At 34.6% G+C, this 27,330-nt stretch overlaps 1 protein-coding gene across 3 annotated transcripts; it reads left to right on the top strand.

The window, feature by feature from the left end:
• The first annotated feature begins 1,032 nt into the window (after positions 1–1,032).
• On the top strand, positions 1,033–26,808 carry LOC131042427 (metal tolerance protein 11). 3 transcript variants are annotated; one of them, XM_057975694.1, is made up of 7 exons: positions 1,033–1,168; positions 1,974–2,090; positions 2,260–2,401; positions 2,749–3,003; positions 23,546–23,626; positions 25,951–26,184; positions 26,274–26,808. In XM_057975694.1, exons 3-7 carry the CDS (start codon positions 2,276–2,278, stop codon positions 26,622–26,624), a joined length of 1,047 nt encoding a protein of 348 aa, XP_057831677.1. In that variant the 5' UTR covers positions 1,033–1,168; positions 1,974–2,090; positions 2,260–2,275; the 3' UTR covers positions 26,625–26,808. The 3 variants fall into 3 exon arrangements, with proteins under 3 accessions (XP_057831677.1, XP_057831678.1, XP_057831675.1); XM_057975695.1 differs by lacking the exon at positions 1,033–1,168 and adding an exon at positions 1,186–1,439 and having other exon boundaries at positions 2,755–3,003; XM_057975692.1 differs by lacking the exon at positions 1,033–1,168 and adding an exon at positions 1,188–1,439.
• The last annotated feature ends 522 nt before the right edge of the window (positions 26,809–27,330 follow it).

Below are 27,330 nucleotides of genomic sequence, written 5' to 3' on the forward strand. Positions count from 1 at the left end.
ATCGAGAAACTTAGAGTCTTGATATTTCATCTCGAGTTTAAATGATCAAGTGACTACTTAATTTAAATAATTTAATATAATTTTAGTAATTTAATTTAATTCCATTGACACTCATAAACACATCAAATTAAAAGCTTTTCGTTTTTATTAACATACAGTTTTACATTCATATGTGAGTGTAATCTAGGCATAAATAAACTGAAACTATTCTTAATTCGAAAAATAAAATAAATTTTAATTAAATTAACTAATTCTTCAAATAAGAATATATTAAACAATATCAATAATTATAATACTTTCTAAATAATTCTAAAATAAAATTAACTAATTCTTAAATAAATATAATAACTTAAAACTGATATTTCTGATCTATATTGAAAATATTTATACTAATTTTAACTACATAATTTTATTTTAATTTTTAAACAATAAAAATTGAATATGTCCTTAAATACCACATGAACTAAGAAGAGACTTACCTCATAACAAACCCTAATCGAACTAGACCCCAACCTATTTTGATGACATCATTATTATCAATAACAAAAAAAAAAGAAAATAAGATTAAAAAATGACAGCAATACACATCAATATTATATCTTAATTAGCCTAGAGGACCAACATGACTTTTTCTTTGGAATATCTATCATCTCAAGAGAGGTTGAAAACAAAAGGAGCCATTGGCTTTTCTAAATTATTCCCTTTCCTTATAAACTATGATGTAAGCTTGGCTCTTTCCTAAAGAGGAATTTTAGTAATTATAAATATAGATGGGATAGGTTCTCAAAGCATATTGCAGATTGACAGAATAATGACACAACCAAAATTATTCAATGGACTTTACATTTAGTTTTAATGATAAAGGATTAAATTATTCTAAAGAAATATATTTATTCTTCGTTAGCTTTCTTTAGAATAGTTCCATTGCATTATGAATTACATAATAGTTCATAGTGCAGGAGCATAGATGCCATCCTATAAATTAGTAACAGGATTCTTATTTGGTTTAATGCTTTTGGTAGCATATAGTACAGTGACATTAAAAATATTTATTGTATTCCTTTCCCTTTAATCTTATAGTGTTTTAAATTACCCACTGTTAAAGTCTGTGAGATTGAAGATACTTTTATCAATCATAAAGATGGTTTCTAAATTCAATTTCAATTGTGTATGTTTTTCATTGATGTTTTTGATTACACAGTGATCTATCATTAGAAATATAGGAAAGCGAATTCAATTATGTATGTTTTTCATTGATGTTTCTGATCAAACAGTAATCTATCATCAGAAATAAGAAAGTGAATTCAATTGTGTATGTTTTTTTAGTGACATTTCTGATCAAACAATGATCTATCATCAGAAATAAATATATTTTTCATCGATGTTTCTGATCACACAGTGATCCATTATCAAAAATATGAAAATGATAGGTTATTGAGGTGAGAACACTTATCTTTTCTTAACTTTTATCTTCAAAAACACAGAAGAATTGCTATGTTTAATAAATTTTCATTTTTTTTTCTTATACATGTTGATCTTCAGCTGCTAGATCATGATGTTGTTCTTATCAATACAGTTAAGTCTGCATGAGATTGAAGGGAACTTTTTCTATCATACAAGATGATTTCTAATTTCAAAAACACACAAGAATTGCTGTGTTTAATAAATTTTCTTTTTTTTTTGCTTATACATGTTGATCTTCAGCTGCTAGATCATGATGTTGTTCTTATCAATATAGCTAAGTCTGCATGAGATTGAAGGGAACTTTTTCTATCATACAAGATGATTTCTAATTTCAAAAACACAGAAGTATTGCTGTGTTTAAAAAAATTTCATTTTTTTTTTGCTTATACATGTTGATCTTCAGCTGCTAGATCATGATGTTGTTCTTATCAATATAGTTAAGTCTGCATGAGATTGAAGGTAACTTTTTCGATGATTTCTAATTTCAATTGTATATATTTTCATTGTAGTTTCTTATCAAACGGTGATCTATCATCAGAAATAAGAAAGTATATATTTTACATCGACATTTCTGATCACACAATGATCCATTATCAAGAATAAAAAAGTGATAGGTCGTCATTGAGGTGAGAACACTAATCTTTTCTTTAACTGTTATCTTCAAAAACACAGAAGAATTGCTCTGTTTTTTTTTTCCATTTTCCTTTGGGAATTCCAGTCTAACTTTTTGCTTATGCATGTTGATTTTGAGCTGCTAGATCATTTTATTGTTCTTATCAATATACTCATGTGCAGAGGATACAGATCTCAAATGGTTAGCATCTGTTTTACAAAAGCAATAGCTTCATACTATCAGCAACAAGGGAAGATGACTCAAGGATTTGAAGAAATGGGTACTTATGTAGAAGATGATGCCTTGCTAGGGGTGGATTCACAGGTATAATACTTCTTTCACTGCTTATGATTTGATGTTCTGTATATTCCATTAACATAATCAAAGATGATTCTATAAAACTTTTCTATTGCTTATGATTTGATGTCACTGTCTCTTTTGTGTTCTATGTTGTTCTGTTGTGCTTATTCTGTTAGTAAGCTGTTTATGGTCTATTGACCTGTCTAATTACCTCTGGGCTTTTTGTTAATGGGCAGCACCCTGATACTGCTGCTTTTATTATCAAAAATATAATCAGGGATGAATCATTAACAGGGTTACTGTGCTTTTATGCTTTACCAAATTAATTTCATGTATATTCCATTGAATTATGGAAGATGAATCTATGGCAGTTGCAGGGAGTGGATGGAGAGGGTGATAAAAGACGAGTGATGATTGCAGTTTGGATCTGTAACTTGGCCAACATTCTGCTTTGTATTGGGAAAATATATGCATCAGTAAGAAGTGGGTCTTTGGCTATAATTGCTTCCACAATGGACTCTGGTTTGAATGTGTTGTGTGAGTGGATTCTCTGGTTCACTGCAATTTCATTGAAGAGATCTGATCCCTACATCTATCCAATTGGGAAACAAAGGATGCAACCATTGGTAAGTCTTCTCTTTCACTTATTTTGTTTTTAATAAGTTACACTAGCTGTTGAGATGTGTAATTTCGGAAAGAAAACTGTCTTATTTATTATTGTAAGAAAACCCAATGATGAAGAACAATCGTAAATAGAAAGAGAAATTTATACAGACAACTATGGGTATAACCATAAGTTATTCAATTTTTAGGGTCAATTTTTAGGCTATCGTTCATTAGTTATATGACTTAGTTATATTTTCATTCATTTAATTATGTTTTACTAATTATATGAAAAAAAGGGAGTGGTAGAAGTCGCACCTTCAAAGTTTATGTGGGGCCAAGTTCAAAATAAGAAAATTTTAGATGAGATCAACCTAATGCATTAGAAAACAATGAATTCGTTAAGCAATAAGAGCAACAACATCAAGATAGGGTTCAAAATCATCTAGTTTACCCCAAACATCAGTGGGAATGGAACCACCATCAATTGATTCCCAACTAGTGAAAGCATCTTCTTTCTCTTTATCTTCAAATGTAGGAAGGATGTTGACCACGAAAAAGGGGAAATAATCAAATTTAGAAGAGGAAACTTACTAGAATCTAGCCAGCTAAAGGCACCACACCCATGAGAAGAGATGGAACGAGACTGAAAAGACCAAGACCAATCATCGACAATAGGATCTTTGGTTCTTGTAGATCAAAAGCCATGAGATTGAGTCATAATCCCTTATAGTGGGCCACGTTTGCACTCATGAGCAGGGGAGTGAACTTGATGTGTAGTAGAAGGTGACAATACTTTGGCAATAGTGCAAGTGGCATTACCCCAATGATCTAAGAGCACCTACAAATTAGTAAATTCAAGTATTATTAGCTTTCATTTGAATCTACATAAGCATATTAGAACAATCATAGCTTTAATACATGAAAATTAGAAGGAAAATTTCGTAAGTGTAAAAAATTATATTTTCAAATGCTAAAAGAATGTCCATGTTGAAAGTATGTCAAGTTTGAGAAAATTTAAAAAGGAGATAGGGTTAATTGCCTAAAAGAATGATATGCCATGAAAATGTATTAGGCCTAAAAGACTTGAAAGAGTGATGAATCTAAGACAATGCCTCCTTGACTTTGGTGCAGAACCAAAAAAAATGCTTGAGAGTCTCTAGTTGCCTACAAAATGGACAAGAGGATTAAGAATTCCCAAATGAGACAGAGGGGAACTAAGTATATACCTTGATAAATAATGCACCATGCAAAGAGCTAGCTTGGGCTCAAGAATTATCAACAAATAATTTGAAATTTGTGATGCCAAGTGCCCATAGAGGACTAGAGATTCCAATGATAATTTAGTCGAGCCACAATAGGTCCAAGATGAGACATAAGCTATAAATATTCCTTGTGGGGTTTGCAATCGACAAAAAGTGTATCAACATGTCATTTTCAATCTAACCACTAGGGCTTAAGACTTCTTATTCAAATTGTGTGAACCATGTGGGAAGAAATGACGTTAATGACAACCCAATAGGTCGCATGTCCCTAATTGAAAAGATGGAAGAAAATAAATTCTTGGCAGCTTTGTTGAAAAAATCTAGCATCATTTTAAATCCTCATTTATAAAACATCAAAGCATGAACCCAAAAGGCTTTAATTGGAGGACGATCTAAAATGGTAGAATTAGAGACCACCAAATAGACTACTGCTTAATAGAAAGTCCATTATGGAAATCATTACCCATTTAGAGAGGTTAAAGTTTGATGGACTCCCAAGTCTTCCAAATTCTCTTGATAATAAATATACCTTGGATTTTAATGGGTTCCTTCATAATGAGGAGAGTATGAATCCCAAGGTCTTTCCAAGATAGATTCCTAGATGAAACTCCAAAAGAATACAATTTTGTATGAGAATTTTCCAAGCATTCTCACCTTCTAAGGTCTTGATGATCCATTCACAAAGGGCAATGCCTTGACAACAAATTGAGAGTAAGCCCGAAACCCCAACATCATGACGGAGACAATCAAAATTACAAACCACATGATAGAATCCTCTAATCATTGTAAAAGAGGCCCATAGAAAATCTTTGAGCAACATCTTAATCTTATATTATGAGGCCTTAAAAGGAACCCAATAAGAAGAATAATATAAATGAGCAGTGACTAGCATTTTAGAGCTCACTTGTAACTTGTCAATCAAAGATAAGTTTTGTAATCTAGTAACACAACTTATTTTCAATTTTGAAAATGATAGCTTGCCACAAAATAGTAGGAGAGGCCTAAAAATACTAAAATAACCCAAAGGGGTTGAATTGTTGGTAATTAATGGTAATAGAAGTAGAGACATCAATGAAAAGTATCTTAATTGAGTCCACAAAATGGGGCTCAAGACCCAATGCTTGAAGCATAATAAGAATGAAAGGTCTTTCAATATAATTATATGCCTTTACAAAAATAATTTTGAGAAACATTATAGGTTGTCAGGAGTATGACTTTTTTATTCTATTCTACCGTAGATAGCAATAATTTTGTCAATAATTTAATAAGACATGATGAATTCAGATTGTTCTAGAAAACCTAGTTGGGGAAGAAGAGGCCTCAACTAGATAGCATAGGGTTTGACAATGATCTTGTAAGAGACCTTAAATAGGGTGATATGCTACATTTTATAGATGTCTTTTGAGTCACAAGATTTAGGTATGAATTTGATAGTACCTTTATTAGTTATGTTACTTGGAGAATTTTCATTAAAAGGTTTCAAAAAATCTATCTTCGCACTATTCCAAATGCTCTATAAAACTCATAGGAGAATTTATCTAAGCCAATAATTTTGTCACCCGACATGGAAAAAATAATATGACATCTCGCCTTACTTTGTGAGAACATAATTATAAAGAATGTGTTGAGATGTGAAAACCTAATAATGGACCACATCGAGGTATTGTTGTAGAGTAATGTCCTAGGAAGGAGTGTGATGTTGGGTTGTAAAAACCTATTCATGATGTTGGACAAAATCTTATAAAATGTCAATAAGCCTAACAATCCTCAATTTTCTTGATGGCTTGAGATATGTGATAAGCTCAAGGAACCTAGAAGAATTCCTTAGAGACTTGGTTACTAATCTTAAGCCAATGAAGTAGATTTTTTATTTGGGACCCATGGGTAGCATGGACATAAACTACATATTTCTTGTGATAAATATTGATAACACATAGCTATGTTTTTTATCAAAGGGCTAAAATTTTGAAGTAGAATGGCTTGGCAGAGCTCTATGGTGGTGACATTGTATGAATACTAAATTGGAAATTTGCAAGATAGTTCCCATAAATGTTCAAGAAGTGGGAAATGCATTTGATAACATAATTCCTCAATCTATCCAACCTATTGTTGGAATCAATGAACACTAAGAGGGGGTGAAAATTAGTGTTCTGCAATTAGCAAATTTATTAAACTGATTCTTAAACCATCAGATGCATAAGAATGAAAGTAAAGTGCAAAAACATAAACCAATCAACCATCATACCATAATTACGTGGAAACCCAGAAAGGAAAAAACCACGGTGGTACTTGAACCCATAATATTGTTATACTTCGATCAGGAGTATGATAATATTACAAAAAGGGGAATGTACTTGCATTCAAGCACACTGCCTAGAGCTCACTACTCAAATACAAAAGAGGGCTACAACCCGAAGGACTCACTGTCCTACAATTGATTACAAATGATTACAATAGTGTCTAAACTGAAGAATAGCATCTACTAATGCCAAATAGTAGTTTCAGTTAAGCTCAATTAGCCTTCTACAACTGTTTTGTCTTCCTGCCCTATCATATACCAAAGCACTAAAACCTTCAATCATATTCACCAAAATTCACACATTCACTCATATAGACTTATCACACTCATATCACCATGCAAAATGCTCAACCAAATCGCTTATATATCCACACCACCAAAATAGATCAATTCCTATATTAGCTTCCAAAGATCGCATAACACACAACATGAAACGTGTATCAACAAGTCAGCTGAATTTGTTCACAAATCCATATGCGAACCTAAACATGATGATAAAAATCTTCACATATGTCGACCCAATCTCCTTGAACACAAAACAATCATCGAAAATAATCCAAAGATTCTGCACCACACGTTACATCAAAATAGCTCTGTTCTACCTGAATTACCAGATATCAGACCTTCAATCTTGCTCATGAATCAACACCGGATATCAGGATCACGGAATAAGTTGCCTTGAACCTCAAATCATTTGCCTCTATCACTACAACCAAACTTACACAACCAAAATCAAGATCTACATACTATACTCATACTCTACCGGATAATGTATTCCACCTTCCAGACATGTCAAATGATAATACATCTTTCGATAAATCAAATTTACATGTACTGGATATGATATTTGAACTAAGTTGCCATCAATGGCAACTCCTAAACATTTCTCATGCATCAATCTTCACCAGAACAGTGTGTCATGCCAACTCTCTCCCCCTTTGGCATTGATGGCAACACTGTGAAAAATGACACTATACACTCAAAGTTGCAAAGCTTCAAAACTTCAAAAATCTCCAAGACTCAACAAGATCTCCCTAAGCATTTGCACCATTTTTTACTTCACTCTCTCTCCCCCTTTGACATCAATGCCAAAAATAGGAATCCGCCAAAATTTATATACAATTACTTACAAAAACTTGAAAATATCTGTAAAAATTGTTTTTAGGGACATCAAGTGATCATCCCAACCCTTCTTCAAATTCTCCAAAATACTGATCATGCCACTAAGAAGATAGGCGTACATCTTTTCTCCTCTTCGATCTGTTGGAACAGTCTTATTCAAAGCATCCATTGCATCTTGCAAACTGTTGATCAGTGTATCTATTTAGGGAGTGATAAGGCATCTCACTTCTCCCACTCTACCCAAAATTTTGTCCTTTTCCTGATTTAAGCTCTTAATCTTATCAAGTAAACCCATAACTTGAGCTTCAAAATTGCTATTCGAGACTGATTGAGGTGCATATGATTGGGATATGCTAACTAACTGGCCTTCACACTCTTTTATTTTCTTGTCAATGTCAGTAGTGAACTTGGGCAAAATTAGACATGACTTGTATATTTTTCCACCTTCATCTAATGCATCTTGTATGTTTTTCATAGCGGTTGTCAAGATTACCCTATGTCCCTCAATCATCTTCAAAATTATCCTCATTCTCATAGCATTAAATTGAGTCAAGATTCTAGCATCTGTTGCCTTTTCCTAAGACACAAAATGATATTCTACTACATTTAGCATGCTTCTAAGCTTACCGAAGGGAGTATCAGTTGTGTTTGATTTAAATGATGACAAAATTTTCACTATCACATTTGTCGCCATGGAGATCATCTCTTTATCTTTGGAGTGATACTTGAGTAATTCCTCACTCGCCTTTGCTTGTGCACAAGCTGCAAGCTTCAATGCTTGAACCAGAGAAAGTGAACTATGATCTATAGGCCCTTGAGAAAAATCATCTAAATCAATGAAAATATGTTTACCCTTATCAGCTATAGTGTCTCTTGCCACTGTCACTGGAGCTTGGTCATCCTTCTCTTCTCCTTTCTTCTTCTCTACTACCTCTACACTAGCATCTCTTACAACATCTTCATCCTTCTCCGCATCAACTTCTCCCTTTTCTTCATCATCTTTTCCAATCTCCTCAGCTACCTTTTCAAAGTCAACACTTATCACTAAAGGATCTTGTTCAACTTCACCATAGTCATCAACCTTAGCAGTATCACTATCATCTACAACTAAGGTTTGTTCATTTGAATGCACTGCTGGAATGACTTTCTCAGTTGTTTGATCTTTTTGCACATCAGGATCCTCTATATGTACTTCTGGAATGGAAGTGTCTTGTGATTTCTCTTCTGGTTGGGTGTGACCATGTGTCGGATTTACATCATATCTGTGTTCTTTCAAAAATTCTTTCAAAATTGCTTTGGTCTCTTTAACCACTTCATCTATCTTCTCGAGCATGATCTTATTCACTCTCTTTTTGCTTCTGAATCTATCATTTGCAAGCTTAAGCAATCTTTCAACTTCAGCTTTAGAAATGACAAAAGATAAATTCACTAATACATATTCTTTTATTCTTTCATCCTCTAAGATGGTTGTATGCCTCCTGGCATCCAAAATATCATACAATCCCTTTGGAATCATAGATGATAATTCTATCAAGGTTTTGCTATAAACAATCATATACTCTATAACTGCTTCCTCTATAGCTCTCTAATCATTATCATCATAATTTTCATAATATACAGGCACATTCTTCAAATTACCTTCCTTTAGCACTTCATCAATTATTTCATTTAATGTCATTAAGGGGACAACATCATAAGTACCTTCTACTTTACCAGATTTCAGAGCTTCATCTAATTCAAACTTTTTCTTCTTGCTTGCTTTGGATCTACTGAATGGCTAAGCTTCTATCCTAGGCTTCTTGGTCAGCTGGGCTCCACCAAATTGAGGCTTCTTCACTATCCTCGCATAGGTAGTTGTCTTCTTCACCTCTCACACCACTTCATCTGACTCTGCCTCTACATCTTCAGCAGTGGCTGCAACATATTCCTTTTGTGGCTTCTCCTTTTTCCTCTTCTCAGCTCCATCGATTGACTTGGCGTGTGGCTTGGGTGGAGGGATACATTTTTATGCACCAAAGGTAGGTGTAGAATGGGTTTTCCTTGGCTTGGATTGCTTAGGAGGAGTGGAGACTGGTTTTGTCTTCTTAGGCTTTACCATGTCCTCCTCCTTCAGAATGTTTTATTCCCTAGCCCTTTGAGCTGCTTCTTTTGTTATTCCCATTTGTTCTACAAGCTCTTCAACCTCTTTTCTGACCTTCCTCTTTCTTGCAGGTCTAGTGAATTTCTTGTGTAGGTCAATATCTTTCTCCTTGTAAGTACCGAACCTCTCTTCCTTCTCATCTACCAATTTACTCAATAGGTGTTGAGCATATGCATCAAGTGTGTTTCCATCTACTTCATACCCCATGGGCATGATCCAAATAGTTCTTGGTTATGTTGAATCCATATGACATTAATCTTTGTCTACCATGAAATAGATAGAATCCTCATATTTTTTTACAATGTCTTTTGGGATCCTCTCTCTGATTTGCATCATAGCTTGAAATGATTTGAAGTAACCTGACAAAGCAGATTCACCCAATCCTTGCAAACCTTCTTTAATTTGGAATGCCACCGGTTTATCATAATCCCACTGTACTTTTCCTATATCGGGGATTTCATTCAAAAATTAAAGTGCCAAACAAACAATCAAAGAACCAAACTTGTAAACATGTTTCTTATCTTGCTTAATCTTCTTTAAATTGCTCATTAACTCACTAAGAAGTAATCCACACATATCATATTTCTTATCCTCCTTCAGTATCTGATAAGTTGCATATATTGTAGTACTGGATACTAAATTTTGTCTACTGGACTGGTATACCTTATATCATGTCACCATTGAAGAAAATCTCACATCATGTTCAATGATCACTTATTGTCATTGACCAACTATCATGTTGGGATTCGGTAACCGTTGTCACTGTTGTGTACTTGACATTTCTCAGACCGGGGATCTCACCGATTGCATTTAAACATGTTATCGCTTGAATGGATTACTTTATGATCTTGTGAGGTCTATCTAGCCATATAAACTCATCATGAATTCGGCTCAAGACATACTTGATCCATTTGGGTTCATCGAAAACCGAAAAATGAACAAATTGGATAAAACCTTTGTCTTGCAATGATTTGAACTCGGGCTTTAGATTCCCCATCTCATCCATCATATGCTTAGTGTATAATGATAGCATGTCTGCATTGCCAAGCTCTTCGATATTACAATGAATGTATGCCCTAATATCCTCGTTGTGTAATACATCATATGCCATAGAAGAAAATGCTCCTTTCAGATCATCTTCAACTAATTTGAATGGATGTTTCTTGAACATTGGCCTTGCCCTTTCAATGATTTATACTACTAATGGAGTTGCTACACCAAATTATTATGTCATTTCAAAATAGGGTTATAAACAGATAGCTCGAACATAGATAAATATCTTTTTCAAATTCAACCGGATGCTAGGAATCATTGTCGGATTGCTTCAAGCTCTATTTTCACTTCTCAATCACGTTCGCCTTTCTCTTCATTCGCAATGTGAATAATGAATAATAGAGTCCCTTTTTTTATCCACTGAAAACCTAAGTTTAAGTTGTAATAAATGCATAACCCTAAAGGCTTTCTGGATACCCTGTTTCTTCAAGAATTCATCATTGAATTCTCAGATAGGCATGTAGTCTTCCTAATATCAACTGCACAACTAATCTCAAGCATCTACAACCTTCCACAAACGGTTATAGATCTGTGAAAGGGGGTTTTAAGAATCTGCATGAAAACATTCCCCCTAAGGGCCAAATGTCTTAGTTATTGGATGAGGTTCCAACACCAGAATCAGCTGTGGAGTCATTCTGAACATTTGAATCTTTCTTCTTAACCCACATCTTCTTATGCTTCTCTCTAACTTCTTAAACCTTCGCTTTGCCCTTTTAATCTGATATGTTCTTATCTATCAAAGAATTATTGCTCACATTCTTGCTTCTACAATATTTTGCAATGTGACTGGATTTGTTGCATGCATAGCTGTAAAGCGGAAAAATCGAACCCCAATCGTTCTCCCCTCCCCAACTCCAAGGAGAGAGAAGGGAGAGTCACTAGGGTTGATGGTTTTCACTTAGGGGAGACTTTACATTCAAAAGAGGGGTTGAAACCCACAAGATCCAATCCCACGCAATGCAAGATTGGATTCTATATGAGTTTCAAGGGTTGTGATAGCAAGCATACCCTCTTTTGTAAAGAAATGTAGATAGAAAGATTGAACTAGAAATGCATGTAAAGTAGGAAAGATTCGCTTAAAAACAGAGATAGGAATATGATATGAAGCTGCGGACCTGGAATTAGCAGTAAAATGTCAAGACGGTGTTGTTCTGCAAATTTGAGCGAAAGTTGACAGGACGATGGCGCCCGGCGTGCACATGGTCCTCCGAAAAATCCACGAAATGAAGGGGGATCTGTTCGTCTTTGCACAAGGATTCCAGATCTTCAATTACAGCCACGTACCTGCAACCCACACACAGAAAAGAGAGGACGATTGGGGGGTTAGGGATGAGGGGTTTGCCTTTAGGTCAAACCCCGGTTTTGGAATTAACCAAGAAATGAGAAATTGTTGTAAATGTAAATGATTGTAATGTAAAACAAGTACTAGTACCTTGTTGTAAGAATGTTTGTATTCTTACATGCGAAGGTGTAGATGTTGTTGTATGTTGTATGTTGTATGTTGTATGTGATATGTGATCTCCTCTTCAATGGTTGAATCCTTGTCTTGAATGCAACACTTAGCCTTGAATGGAGACTTAGAATGCTCAATTGCTTGAAGGAATGCTTGAATGCTTGAATGTTTGAATAGAGTTTCCACGTCTTGTACACATATGTCCTTTTTTCCTCCAAATGGGAGAGGAAATGTAGTTTATATACTTGTCAATTAGGGTTAAAAGACTGATTTTTCCGACCTTGGGCCGACCAGGAAGTACTATTTTCCAAATTGCAAACATAAAGACCCGAAGCCCCATAGGAGACCGGGCCCAAAATAGGGCCAGGGACCAGGGCGCTGGGCACCCTAGTCCTGAAGGACCAGGGCGCTGGGCGCCATGGTCCCATCTCCAGGGACAGCGGGGTGCAAGGAGGATCAGGCCAGGGTGCTGAGAAATGCAGTTTTTGGTGTTATAAACAGGTTTCGAGGTCTCCATTCAGGTTCCGTGTTGCATCACCATCGTGAAGACCCAAATGCAGTCGAAATTGCAAGTGTCGCAATTTTAGGACGCTACATTTAGCCCCCACTTTAGCGGGAGTATAAGCGTACGCTCATACTTCCGGTAAAGTACAAGGAAACAACATTGAAAAACTTTCACCACGTCAAGGAGGCAAGATACACCAAGCCCCCAGTGGACTAAGGATCTTACGACTTCGATTGACAAAGTAAAAGGGAAGATCACGAGAGAGAACCATGACTGTCAGTAGTAAGGTTCCCTCACTATGAGTCATGCAAGAAAGATATCAAAAATTTTCAAGGCAAAGCTAAATTTGTCAAGAAATTTTCAAGTATCTTGAAAAGATATGAATGAGATGTATGCCCCCCTACGTTAAAGCGATCGCACACGCCTTACCGAGGGTGATTGCTTTAAGGTAGTGATACATATAAGAAATGAGAAAGGAGCACGTTATCGCAAGGATTTAGCCCCCAAGTGTGAGATAAGCCCAAGGATAATAGACACAAAACACAAAGCACAAGGTGACTTCGCTTTCCTCGGGGTCAGTATGTTGTATGATAATTCATGTATATCATATGTATGTATGCATAATTGTTCTTCATTCCCCAATCAAGGAAGGTCACCTAGAAGAAGGGAACACATGTGTCTTTTGAGTCAACATGAGAGAGACCAAAAGAGATCTCAATGTTTTGCATCGTCCTCAAGTAGACAACACTAAGGACAACAAATAGAAGAATGAGAATAACACATAGAAGAAGTAACAAAAGAGAGGAGGAGAGAATCTGCTATGCTAATGAAACTAGTCTAGCACGTCATCTACCCCTCGATCTTGCTGATCAATATTTCGGGAAGGCAGGAAACACGCTAGAGGAAGAACATCCAACACAGCAGATGGAGCTATCACAAGATCCAAACAAGGGCTATGTTCATGTTCCGAGCCACGTTGTTCTTGTCTAGGAGCTAGGATAAGTGCTTTAGAAAATTCGTTAGATAAATGGTTATCAACATCAACATATTCATATTCACTATCAGAATGAACAGGAATAACATTTTCATCATGCATAACATTTTCATCATGAATAACATTTATATCATCATCAAGATTTATAAAAATAGGATCTTTAACTCGCACAGGATCAAGACCATCATGCATCTTATGTTTAGGAGATTTCGGCTCAATCTTCGGCTGAGGAGAAAATGGAATAATATTAGTTGAAGGTGTTTTTGGGGATTGCAAGGTTTGAGAAGCAACTGCTTGAGCTCTAAGACGACACTTTCATCGGCGTTCACGTGCAGAATGATTTCGTCTAGTCTTAGTAGGAAGTTGAGGAGATTGAGGAGGAGGAATGTTCTCATCCTTAGCACTTGGGTGTTTAGGTTGTGGTCTCTTAGGTTGAATAATAGGAGAAGAGGAAGGTCTCTTCTCTCCATAAGAGGAAGGAGGAGGAACTGCTCCATATAAGGGAGGAATATTTGGTTTAGGAAGGAGACCAAGTCCATCATGACGAGGAGGTATAGGTCTACTTTTAGGAAGTTTATTAGTCATAGGCATAGTCACATCCATAGGGATGGGTTGGGAATCTTCTTGAGGAAAGACATTAGTTTTATCTTTCAAAGGAAGAATTTCCTTCTCAAGAACGATAGGAATGTCAAGTTTGGGTGTTCTAGGTTCACTTAGAGATAGGATCATATCTTTTTTCCACTTTTGATAAGATTTGAAAAGATGATCACTTCGCGGAGGAAGAGACTGAAATTGTTTAGGCCAAAAGTAATCAATAGGAACACTAGAAGTTCTTTCAGCTGGTTTAAAGAGACTATGATTGACAGTAACAACTTCACCATTATGGGGAAATTTCAGACACTTGTGAATAGGAGAAGCAATAGCTTTCATGGAAGATAGCCAAGGATAGCCTAGCTTCACACGAAATTGTTCAGATGATGGAATAATAGCAAAGTCCACATCAAGGGATTTGTTATGGACCTCAATAGGTAATGTAATAGAACCAATTGCAGGAGAAGAAAATGCATCAAATAGTTTCACAACCACATTTGTTTCATCATAAATCACTTGATTCAATTGCAAAGTAAAAAGAACTTCTTCAGTAATGACATTAACCATACAAGAAGGATCAATAAGCACTCCACGGCAAGGTGTATTCTTGACTTTTGCAACTATATATAAAGGACCATCAGGTGCCCTGATAGTTTCACTAGAATCAAAGGTGATGGAAGGCTCTTTAGGGATTTTCTGCTGCTCTACAAAGTTAATCACATTCGGAGTCATAGACACAAGATCATCAGGTGAGACAGAGGAATTAGTAGTATCAATCGCATTAGAGGTATGAGAAGGCAATGGATCAGTAAAAATCTGAAGATTTTGGTTAGGAGGAGCTACAGATGTATTGCCTTTATCATTCACACCAGAAACAGAGATAGTATTATTATCAATCAAATCTTGAATTTTACCCTTCAAAGCAAAACATTTTTCAGTATCATGCCCAAGATGACGATGGAATTGACAAAAAGATTTGTTATCAAAATAGGGCGAATTAATCTTTGCAGGATCTATTTGCCTTATAGGAGGAAGAGTAAGCACATTTTGTTCCAATAACTTATTCATAATACTATGCAATGATTCATTCAAAGGAGTAAACTTTCTTTCTTTCTTGAAAAACTTAGAAATAGGAGGCACACCTGATGCCGCATTCACATTGTTGTTGATGATGTTTTCATTGAATTTAATGGACTCTCTGTTCGGTTTAAACTTCCCAAATGGTTATTGACTACTATCACCCTTATCACCCGGAGCCATAGGATTTGCTTGTTCCATTTGGCTCACAGTCAGTTGATAATGGTGAAGAGTTGCGCACAACTGTTGGAAAGAAGTAAACTCAAAAAACATGAGTTTTTCTCTAATATCTTTTTGTAAATTAGAAATAAAGATTCTTTGAATATCATTGTCAGGCACTGGAAAGGAAATTTGAGCATACAAATGCTTATATCTACCAATGAAATCAGTCACTTTTTCTTTAACACCTTGTTTACAATGCATTAAATCAATCAAAGTAACTTTAGGACTTATATTGTTTTGAAATTGTTGAATGAAAGCATTTGCAAGTTGTTCGAAAGAAGAAATAGAATAGGAAGGCAACGAGCAATACCATTGTAGGGCTTTGTCTCTTAATGTTCTAGTAAACAGTTTTGCAAGCAACCTTTGGTCATAAGCAAAATCAGTACATATCGTTTGAAAGGTCTTAACATGTGTTAGAGGATCACCCTTACCATTATAGAGCTCCAAATGCGGAATTTCAACATGTTTAGGGGGGATAGCTCGAACAATGTCAGGAGAAAGTGGGCTCGCAACATCAAATGTGGGCACACTAAACTTAGATTGATTCATAGAGGCAATTTGTTGCTGTAAAGAAGAGACAGTTTGTGCAAGATTGTTAATGGTCGCTTCAGTCGAAGAGTTCATATTAGACGTGTTAGATTGTGATGGAGGTGTTATGTTATTGAAAGAAGGTAGAGAGTAAGGTGGTGGGACACTATGATAGTTAGTCATAGGAGATGATTGGACAGGAGGAACACTACAAGGAGGAATGGAAAACGAATTGCCCCCTTGCGTCACGTTCATTTGTGGTGATATAATAGGAACACTTATTGAAGGAATGAATGAAGAAGTCAGATTGAATGAAGGAAGCGGGTTGATTGAAGGAGAGGGATTGCCCCCATGACTAGTGATCATAGGAGGAATGTCTTGTATAGAAGTAGTCATTATGTTTGATGTAAAGGTAGGTATGCTAGCAATAGGAGTCATCAAAGGAGTAGAATGATTAACTTGAGTAGGAGGTTGTGTATAACCTAAGGTTTCGGCACAACTTTTCATAGGCATCACATTCGAATCCACAATGTGTGCAATACCACGCAAAATATCAATTCCATTCTTATCACTTTGAACCATACGTTTTAGACCCTCAATTAATGAAAGAGCTTGACTATCAGGGTATTCTTGAGACATCCATTGTCGAAAATCATCAAATTGGTTATCCAATTTTGAAAGTTGTTCTACAGAAACCTCATGGAGAGCTTCTTCATCATTAAGAGGATTAGAGGAATTACCCATGTCCTCGTTAAAAAGGCCATTCAAATTAGGTTCCATCTCCTCGGTAATTACACCTTGGAAAGACTTAATTCTAAGGCTTCGTCTAACGGGAATAGTGTAAGTAGGGCTTATTGTTGTAAAACTCATGCACTAAAGAAAGAGAGAAGATTTTGAATTTTAGAGGTAGCAAATTTCAATAAAACCAGCCAATCTCCTAGATTTAAGCTGTTAAATACAATCAGGACAATCTCCCGAAATTTCAGAAAAAATGTCCGGGACCGTGGCGAACGGAGTGCACACGGTCCTCGCAACTTTTTTCGAAATTTTCAGGGATGAAAGTTATGATGATTTTAAAGCCAATCTGAAAAAATTGAGTGATTTTACGATCTGTAGATAGGCCAAATTAAAGTTGCAATCTCAAAATTGAACCCTACCAAGATTGTTGAAAAATGCAAAATTTGAATTTTGAAAAAGAGAGGGAAACTGAAATTTTGAATTTTATGATTTTAGAGGGAATGCTGAAAGCAATGCAAGTTTCGAAATTTAAAAGTTGACTCGATTTCATGCAAAATTCGATTTTGAAAGTGGAAATCAAGGTTGTTGCAATTAAACACTTAATTTCAAAAGTCACAAATTGTAAAAATTTGAATAAAGCACTGAAATTTCGAATGAATGCTAACACACTTTTCAGATTTAGGACTGTAAGAAACACAATTTTGATAGGAATTTTAATTTCAACGGTTTTTGAATGATTAGAATCCTCAATCCAAGCAATCGCTAGACCAACTTTGACTTTAATTTTGCAGGTGTTAAAATTGATAAAATCAGCCAAAATTCTGGATTTTAGCAGAAAAATACAGTAAGATCTAGCTCCCAAAATTTCGGAAAAAATGTCGGGGACGATGGCACTCGGGGTGCACACGGTCCTCGCAACTTTTTTCCAAATTTTCAAGGATGAAAGATAATGTGATTTTATTGCGGAATCCAAAGTTACAGCCGATTTGGAGGTGTTTTGATTAGTGAAATTATCAATCAAAGGTTGAATCAAGAAGGTTTTAAAAATTAGGGTTTTGACATTTAACCACTTAATTTTCAAAATTAAAGCACAAATATGAATTGACAATTTGCAATAGAAGGGTAGATCTGAAACAAGCATTAACAATTAAACATTCCACAAGTTTAATTACTAAAAAGAAAATTTTAGGGTTTTTTATGCAATCAACCTCTAAAATTTGCAAAAGATCAAACATGGAAATTTAGGAAGGCAAAATTTTCAGATCTAACCATGAATAATCAGAATGAGGATGTTCACGTCGGGTTCACCAAAATGTAAAGCGGAAAAATCGAACCCCAGTCGTTCTCCCCTCCCCAACTCCAAGGAGAGAGAAGGGAGAGTCACTAGGGTTGATGGTTTTCACTTAGGGGAGACTTTACATTCAAAAGAGGGGTTGAAACCCACAAGATCCAATCCCACGCAATGCAAGATTGGATTCTATATGAGTTTCAAGGGTTGTGATAGCAAGCATACCCTCTTTTGTAAAGAAATGTAGATAGAAAGATTGAACTAGAAATGCATGTAAAGTAGGAAAGATTCGCTTAAAAACATAGATAGGAATATGATATGAAGCTGCGGACCTGGAATTAGCAGTAAAATGTCGAGACAGTGCTGTTCTGCAAATTTGAGCGAAAGTTGACAGGACGATGGCGCCCGACGTGCACACGGTCCTCCGAAAAATCCGCGAAACGAAGGGGGATCTGTTCGTCTCTGCACAAGGATTCCAGATCTTCAATTACAGCCGCGTACCTGCAACCTACACACAGAAAAGAGAGGACGATTGGGGGGTTAGGGATGAAGGGTTTGCCTTTAGGTCAAACCCTGGTTTTGGAATTAACCAAGAAATGAGAAATTGTTGTAAATGTAAATGATTGTAATGTAAAACAAGTACTAGTACCTTGTTGTAAGAATGTTTGTATTCTTACATGCGAAGGTGTAGATGTTGTTGTATGTTGTATGTTGTATGTGATATGTGATCTCCTCTTCAATGGTTGAATCCTTGTCTTGAATGCAACACTTAGCCTTGAATGGAGACTTAGAATGCTCAATTGCTTGAAGGAATGCTTGAATGCTTGAATGCTTGAATGTTTGAATAGAGTTTCCACGTCTTGTACACATATGTCCTTTTTTCCTCCAAATGGGAGAGGAAATGTAGTTTATATACTTGTCAATTAGGGTTAAAAGACTGATTTTTCCGACCTTGGGCCGACCAGGAAGTACTATTTTCCAAATTGCAAACATAAAGACCCGAAGCCCCATAGGAGACCGGGCCCAAAATAGGGCCAGGGACCAGGGCGCTGGGCGCCATGGTCCCACCTCCAGGGACAGCGAGGTGCAAGGAGGATCAGGCCAGGGTGCTGAGAAATGCAGTTTTTGGTGTTATAAACAGGTTTCGGGGTCTCCATTCAGGTTCCGTGTTGCATCGCCATCATGAAGACCCAAATGCAGTCGAAATTGCAAGTGTCGCAATTTTAGGACGCTACAATAGCAAACAGCATTTCCTTGCATAGGCCTGAAGTTCATATGATTTTGTTATATCCTGCATTGGTTATAAATGTGTCCAAACATTCCACAAGCATAGCATCTCTTATTTTGGAAATTATTCATCATTTCTCTACATATGTTTGACTTATGACCAAAGTTGTTGCATTTGAAACATTGACCGGTAAAGGTAGGATCATTATTCATCATCCTATTATTGCATTGTTTTGCCATATGACTGAATTTATTGCAAATAAAACAGTTACCATTAAATTTATAAGTAGTAGGTTGTCTTACCAGAGGTCTCTTGTTCTTCTGATAATTGATTTGTCTAGAATTGGAGGATTCTCCTTTCTCATATCCAAGTCCTTGCATGTCTTTTCCACTTCTCTGACTTTCCAGCATCTCATCTAACTGGGCTGAGATAGCTTTGAATTTTTCTTTGTACTCATTAGCAATGGAGAGGTCATCTCTCAGGATTATGATCTACCTTTCAAGTTCTTGCCCATCATTCTTGGATTGCACCAATTCAAGTTTCAATCGATCATTCTCATAGTTCAACCTGCAACATTCATCATATCTATCCTTCAATGATTGAGTCAGATTTTCCTCATTCTTCTTCTTGTCTTCAATCTCCTTTGTCAGCTTCATCACAATGGATTGCATCTCATTCTTCAGGACTACATTTTCTCTAGCAAGCTTCTCACATTCTTTTGTCTTGTCTTGTAGGGCTTGATTGCCAATGCTTTGTTCTTCTTTCTCCTTGAGTTTATTCATCAGTTCCTTTCTCTTCTCTCTGGATATGTTCACTTGTTCTTTCAGAGATTCAATGAAATTTTCAGTTGCTTCCAGACTTCTCCTCAAGCTACTTCTCTTTCATAGCTGCATCAAGATCTTCAAGTGCCACAGTAAGTTTCTTCTGCAAACCGAAGTCCATTGATTCAATCTTTCGGATCTTCCTCAAGCTGTTAGGCTCCTTCCCAGGAACTAGGCTTTGATACCAATTGTTGGAATCAATGAACACTGAGAAGGGGGTTGAATCAGTGTTCTGCAATTAAAAAAATTATTAAATTGATTCTTAAACCACCAGATGCATAAGAATGAAAGTAAAGTGCATAAACATAAACCAATCAACCATAACACCACATTTTTTACATGGAAACCTAGAAAGAGAAAAACCATGGTGGGATGTTAACCCACAATATTATTATACTTTGATTAGGAGTATGATAATATTACAAAAAGGGGAATGCACTTGCATTCAAGCACACTGCCTAGAGCTCACTGCTCAAATACAAAAGAGGGATACAACTCGGAGGACTCACTGTCCTACAATTGATTACAAATGATTACAATAGTGTCTGAAGTGAAGAATAGCATCTACTAATGCCAAATAGCGGTTCTGATTAAGCTCAATTAGCCTTCTGCAACTGTTCTATCTTCCTGCTCTGTTCTACTGCTTTGTCATATACCAGAGCACTAAACCTTCAATCAAATTCACCAAACTTCGCACATTCACTCATACAGACTTCTCACACTCATATCATCATGCAAAATGCTTAGCCAAATTGGTCTTGTATATCTGCACCGCCAAAATAGATCAATGCTTATGTCAGCTTCCAAAGACCACATAACACGCAACATGAAATGTGTATCAACAAGTCGGCCCAATCCGTCCACAAATCCATATGCAGACCTAAACAAGATGATTACAAGCTTCACATATGTCAGGCCAATCTCCTTGAACACAAAACAAATCACTGAAAAACAACACAAAGGTTCTGCACCACATGTTACATCAAAATAGATTTGTTCTACATGAATTACTGGATACCAGACCTTCAATCTTGCTCACGAATCAACACCGGATACTGAGATCACAAAATAAGTTGCCTTGAACCTTGAATCATCTACCTCTATCAGTGCAACCAAAGTCAAGATCTACAGACTATACTCATAATCTACTAGATATTGTATTCCACTTTCCAGACTTATGCCAAATGATAATACATCTTCCAGTAAATCAAAGTTACATATACCGAATATGATATCTGAATAGAGTTGCCATCAACGACAACTCCTAAACATTTCTCATGCATCAATCTTCACCGGAACAGTGTCTCTTGCCAACACCTATCTCATGTATTATTTGTGGCTCTAGGTTATAAACATATTGAAGATGGGCTAACATGACTTTGTGAGAAAGAAAGGACATGTTTAGAAAAAATAATTCTTCATGACATTAGGTTTTGGCAAGTTGTCATTAAATGCAAAATTATACCAAATAATGGTATGAAAGGACAACATGTAACAATGGCTCAAATGGAAATGAAAATATATAGCAAAGAAAGAGAGATATTAAATTGACAACATGACACAAACAAGTTGCTTAAGGATCCCATTGCTTGAGGATCCTATAAAGCCTCACTTTGAGGTTAATTCGAATGGACCATGTTGTATGGTCATAAAAATAGCCAAGTTTGGGACTAAAAAGCTCCAATTTATTATGCATGTAGTACCAAATCTCTCTCTATCAAAATAACAATTACATAGGCAAGGCCCCACGTTTATCATAGGTCAATCCAATCATATAAAAATTCTACACAATACCAAAGTGGTAGTAAGAATTGAATCTACCATCCATATTTAGAGGGTAGATACTCAACTACATTGTTTGAGGCATAAAAATTAATAACACCAAAGGAATTGCTATTAATGTTGAAAAGCACCTATAATGCATAATTAGTGGGGTCACATCCTTAGTTAACTAACTGTTGATACCAAATAAGTTAGAGAAAGGTGGTGAAACCACCTCAACCTAATTCATGATTTCTACACAAAAATGAATAGAAAACCAAATAGCATGACATACAACAAAGAGAAAAAGCTAAAAATAATTAAACCTCTTGCAAATAGAGAATATCTAGGCCTTAAAATATTTGTCAAGTTTTAACATTCACAAAACAATTTTGTGGGAGTTTCATTGGACCTCAAACATTCAAGGACAAAAGGTTTATGAGCAATTGATGAGGGTCATATCCTCACTATCTTTATGCAAAGCTAAATAGTTGTCCTACAAAAAAATCATACTCTAAATGAAAACTATCCAAATGAAAGGTGAGATAGAAATTTGTTCTTTACAAAATATTCTCCTTCTTCTATGAGATATTCACTAAACTATTGGGAGTGGGGAAGTGCAACAGGTAGTGATGACTTCATGAGAAGATAAGATCAATATTGTTAGTGGCGTATGAGTGAATTTCATTGTATTCATCTCACCAAATGTTTTCCATGAGAGGAAACAACATACTTCCTTATGGTTTAAGGCTTTCAAAATATATAGGTTGAATTTAAGGGATTAACCACTAGAGCTAGTAGAGGTATTAGATGGAACACCATCATCACCATTTTTATTGGCTTTTTGATAGACCAAAATAGACCATCCAACCTCTTTTTTGTACGAGGTGGAGTTTCAATATTTAGTTGAGTAGTGACCTTGGTGCAAGAAGAGACCAAAGGGTATTGTTGAATCTTATGCTCAAAGAGTTGGCAACAATACCAAGTATAAGGTAAGTTTTGATAAATGACACATTAACCATGCCTCATTTCAACAATCTAAATATCAATTGTCTCCCTAAGATCCTTAGAGAGCTCAACTTCAACACAAATCCTATTTTGGGGTTTAGCCAAAAGGAACTTGACTTGTCAACAAAGATTACAATGCCTAAGGAAGAGGCGAGTCAAAAAATTCTAGCATAGCAAGATCTGTAATTGAGGAAATTTGACCCAAACAAGGATTTGACTTTGTTGTAACCCAAAATAAGCTATGATAACTAATTAAACATGCAAAATAATATGTTCATTTACTCAAGAGAAACAAGATTTCTCGCATTTCTAAATGTACATAAATTTAAGGAGTTACATACATGAAAATATATTTTGGATAATTTATGATTTTTTAACTCCATTTAATATTATATTTCTTATTTATAGATTTAAATGAAACTTGAAATGTTGATGTTATGTATTAAAATTAGAAACACTATTTTTTATGCAGGTAGGTGTGGTGTTTGCTTCACTTGTGACAACATTAAGCTTACAAATATTATTAAGATCTTTTCAAGAACTTTTGGCAAAGGTAATGATTTGAACTTATTGCCTTATATAAAATTTAAATATAAATTTAATTACTTCCTTATTTTTATTAAGTTTTTCATTTACAATTTGATAACATTTAATACTTCTTAATTGTATTAAATAATTGTATAATTTAAGAATATAATATAATATCAAAATAGTTTAAAAAGTACTTATTAATCATAGTATGAAAAGAATAATTAATTTTAAAATAGAATAATTAATCATAGTTTAAAAATAGAATATTGTGTATATTTGTAAATCTACAAAACTTAGGTGATATTGAGAAGCACCTTGACGAGATTAATAGTGTGTAGAGGAAAATGTGAGAACTCTTAAGTAATTTCACATAACAAATTAAAGGATTAATCTATTTAATTTTTTAAAGGTAGTAATAAAATTTGTAGAAATTTAATGTAGTTTATATATTCTAATTTCTTTTTTTTTAAATTAAATTACTTTAAACAAATTCGATATTTCAAACAAGTACTACTAAAATTTAACAGTTCTATATTTAACAATTTTTGGATTTGAAAACTAATATATAATTTGAAAGTTATGAGTGATTTCTAATATACATTGAATAAAATTTTAGACACAATGTATGAACAAAATAAATAATAATTAAGTATTAAAGTTGTAATGAGGAATACAAACCCTTTTAATTTTCTTCAATTTGATTTAAAACAATTTTGTTAGCTTTAAGAGGAAAGTCATGGAAAATTTTAATACAACACACAAATTTTTAAAAGATTGGAGACTCTCACATACTTAAATTCAAGAAAATCTCAAGGATTTTTTTGATAAAATCTAGGTACAGCGGGAAAACTATAATGAATGCTAGAATAACCTAGTGCAAGGACCTCCTAATGTAATCCAGTCAATGCAAACAAAATGTTGATCTAAAAATAGCTATGATAGGGACTTGTGCAATTCTAAGTATTTTAGTGCATGATAAATTATTTTAGTGAGTGATATTGGATGATTAATTAATGTTCCAAATGATCTAGGAGTGGTTTCCTTTTATAGAATTTTCCTAGGCACACAATTTGATATTTTTGGCTCGAGGTTTGATAAGGAATATTTGAAATTGATTCAACTTGAGATTATTATTAATTTGGAATTGGATGATATGAGTCAAAGCTACAGTTGTGCCTTGATATGGGTCAAGGTTTAACTTCAATCTTAATAACGCACTGGAATTCTTGTTATGAGATCTTAGAAAGTTCAAGTAAATGTAAGATAAAAAAATTAGTTTAAATCTAACTCAAGAGCAAGTGGGAGAGCCAAATAAACTAAATTAATATGTTAGGGCTATGTAATTAGTACATCCATGCAAAATACTGCAAAAGGTGCAATTTTCACCTTTATATTTTCTCCCAACTTTGTTTTGCATGTAAATATACATGAAGAAACATATGATAGGAGAATAAAATAAAAATACAAATGCAATTGGATAATCCACATATAATCTATATTCTTAAGATGATAAAAGAATATAGAAATTTTATAATAAATATTATAATTTAACTGTGTTAAATCTTACTATATCTTCAACCAAAATGAAGATTTCTTTTAGCAGAATCTAGACGACTCCAAGAGAGAAGAAAAACACATTGATTGCTAGTTATACCAAACCTACTAACTTGGCCATCCTTAACCATTTAATGTGCTTAATTAGATGTTTCTAATCATATCTTTTAATTACATCAAATTTAAATGATACTAATTTTAAGTTGGTGATGCTCATAGTTCATAAGAATGTCTTGGCTTCATATGATTATTCTGTATGTTTATAGTCTATTATTACACTAATATTCTACAATGGCTTATCCAATCAGAAATTCTTATCCGTGAAAGAAAAACTAAAGGATAAGGCTGATGTTTTCTTCCTTGTCTAACCAGAAATGACTACTTTCCTTTTGTTGTAGACTATTGTTTAAATGAGAAAACAAAAAGCCAAGACTGTTGTTTTCTTTCTTATCCAATCAAACATGGCAACTTTCCTTTCACAATAGACTTCTGTTTAAATGATTTTTTTTTTAAAATTAATATTATTTTACTAATTGTTTAGAAGGCAGATTTTTTATTTTATTTTTAGGAGATTTGATTTGCACATTTATCTTTATTTTTAGTAAGAAACAGAACAAATAGATGCACTAGAGAAAGATTACTTTCTCTTTTGATATCTATTGTGTATTTTACAAAGATTTTTTGAGAATATAATTATACAAATTAGAAAATGACAATAAAATCTGCAACACCATTTCTATTCTTTTTCATTTCAACTGATACTACTTATCTTTTATGCCTGACTTTGTGCAGGAACATGGGTTTTCTTTAGATGGGAATGAGCAAAAATGGGTAGTTGGCCTCATGTTATCAATCACCATTGTGAAGTCATTGCTTGCAATCTATTGCCACTCTTTCAAAAATGAGCTTCTCAAGTTATATGCTCAAGACCACCTTTCTGATATCATCATCAATGTGATAGGCCTCCTTGCTGCTATTCTAGCCAACAAAGTGTTTTGGTGGGTAGACCCTGCTGCAGCAATCTTGGTAAACAAATCAATCCACTTTTCTATTTCTTCAGTCTTATGATACAAAACCTCATGACATGAAGCTGATCATAGTATTTCTGATTTCAGCTATGGCTCTACATAGTCAAGACATGGTCCATTATAGTGTTAGATAGTTTAAACTCATTGATTGGGAAAACAGCTCCTCCTGATTATCTGCAGAAGCTTACATGCCTGTGCTTCAATCACCACAAGGACATAAGGTATATTGATACTGTGAGAGCTTACACTTTTGGTTATTATACTTACTTTGTGGAGGTAGATATTGTGCTACCCAGAGACATGCCCCTTCAAGAAGCTCACCAAATTGGAGAATCACTCCAGGAAAAGTTAGAATCTCTTCCTCATATACAACGTGCCTTTGTGCATTTGGACTATGAATATAGTCATATGCCAGAGCATGGGAAAAGGAATATCTAGTTCTGTGGTTTGATAGCTTTGTAAAAAATTTGAATGTGTACTATTAGAAGTTGTAACTCTGCTTAAGGCTGATAAGATGTGAAGGTTTGAAGATGAGATATTGCTTTCAAGCAGGAAAGATTATCAATCTAGTAATCAGCTGATGTATAAATTTAAAATCATGTAGTATTCTAAAGAATATTTGTTTATAAAGTTTTATATATATCAATTTAAATTAGTTTTTTTTTTGTTAATCAGTGTAAAGTTAAAAATTATATGTCTTTTTCTTTATGCTTGTATTAGGGTGTCTTAAATGCAATAATTAGTTTACAAGTATTATAACTATATACCAATTGGCCTCATAACATTTCTTATCTCAATCTCATTTGTCATTGATTTCGAGATTCACAATCCTGATCCCTAGACCTATCTTAATTTCAAATTTCATAAAATGGGCCTCACGTGTTTCCTTGCTTTACTAGCTATTATTATCCCTTAGTTCATGCTTATGTTTATTTGTGCTTGATTGGTGAATTTAAGAAGATTTGTTCACTTATTTCAAGACCATAGAATAAATGTCAGAATATAAAAGAACATCTAGACATCAAAACTTGAAGGAGAATCTATACAACACTTGTCTACTGTGTGAAATAACAGAAAGATGAAGCAAATATTGAACAAATTGATTAGTGTGAAATCACAAAACTTATCATGTAACTCATTACAG

The sequence above is a fragment of the Cryptomeria japonica genome, chromosome 1 (genome assembly GCF_030272615.1).
Source record: "Cryptomeria japonica chromosome 1, Sugi_1.0, whole genome shotgun sequence".
NCBI classification, from domain to species: Eukaryota; Viridiplantae; Streptophyta; class Pinopsida; order Cupressales; family Cupressaceae; genus Cryptomeria; species Cryptomeria japonica.

Excerpts from the sequence above, each read along its gene's own strand:
- LOC131042427 (XM_057975694.1), top strand. The coding sequence starts at position 2,276 with ATGGTTAGCATCTGTTTTACAAAAGCAATAGCTTCATACTATCAGCAA. Across the intron at positions 2,402-2,748 it reads TGCTAGGGGTGGATTCACAG|TTGCAGGGAGTGGATGGAGA; the intron begins GTATAATACTTC and ends AATCTATGGCAG. Across the intron at positions 3,004-23,545 it reads AACAAAGGATGCAACCATTG|GTAGGTGTGGTGTTTGCTTC; the intron begins GTAAGTCTTCTC and ends TTTTTTATGCAG.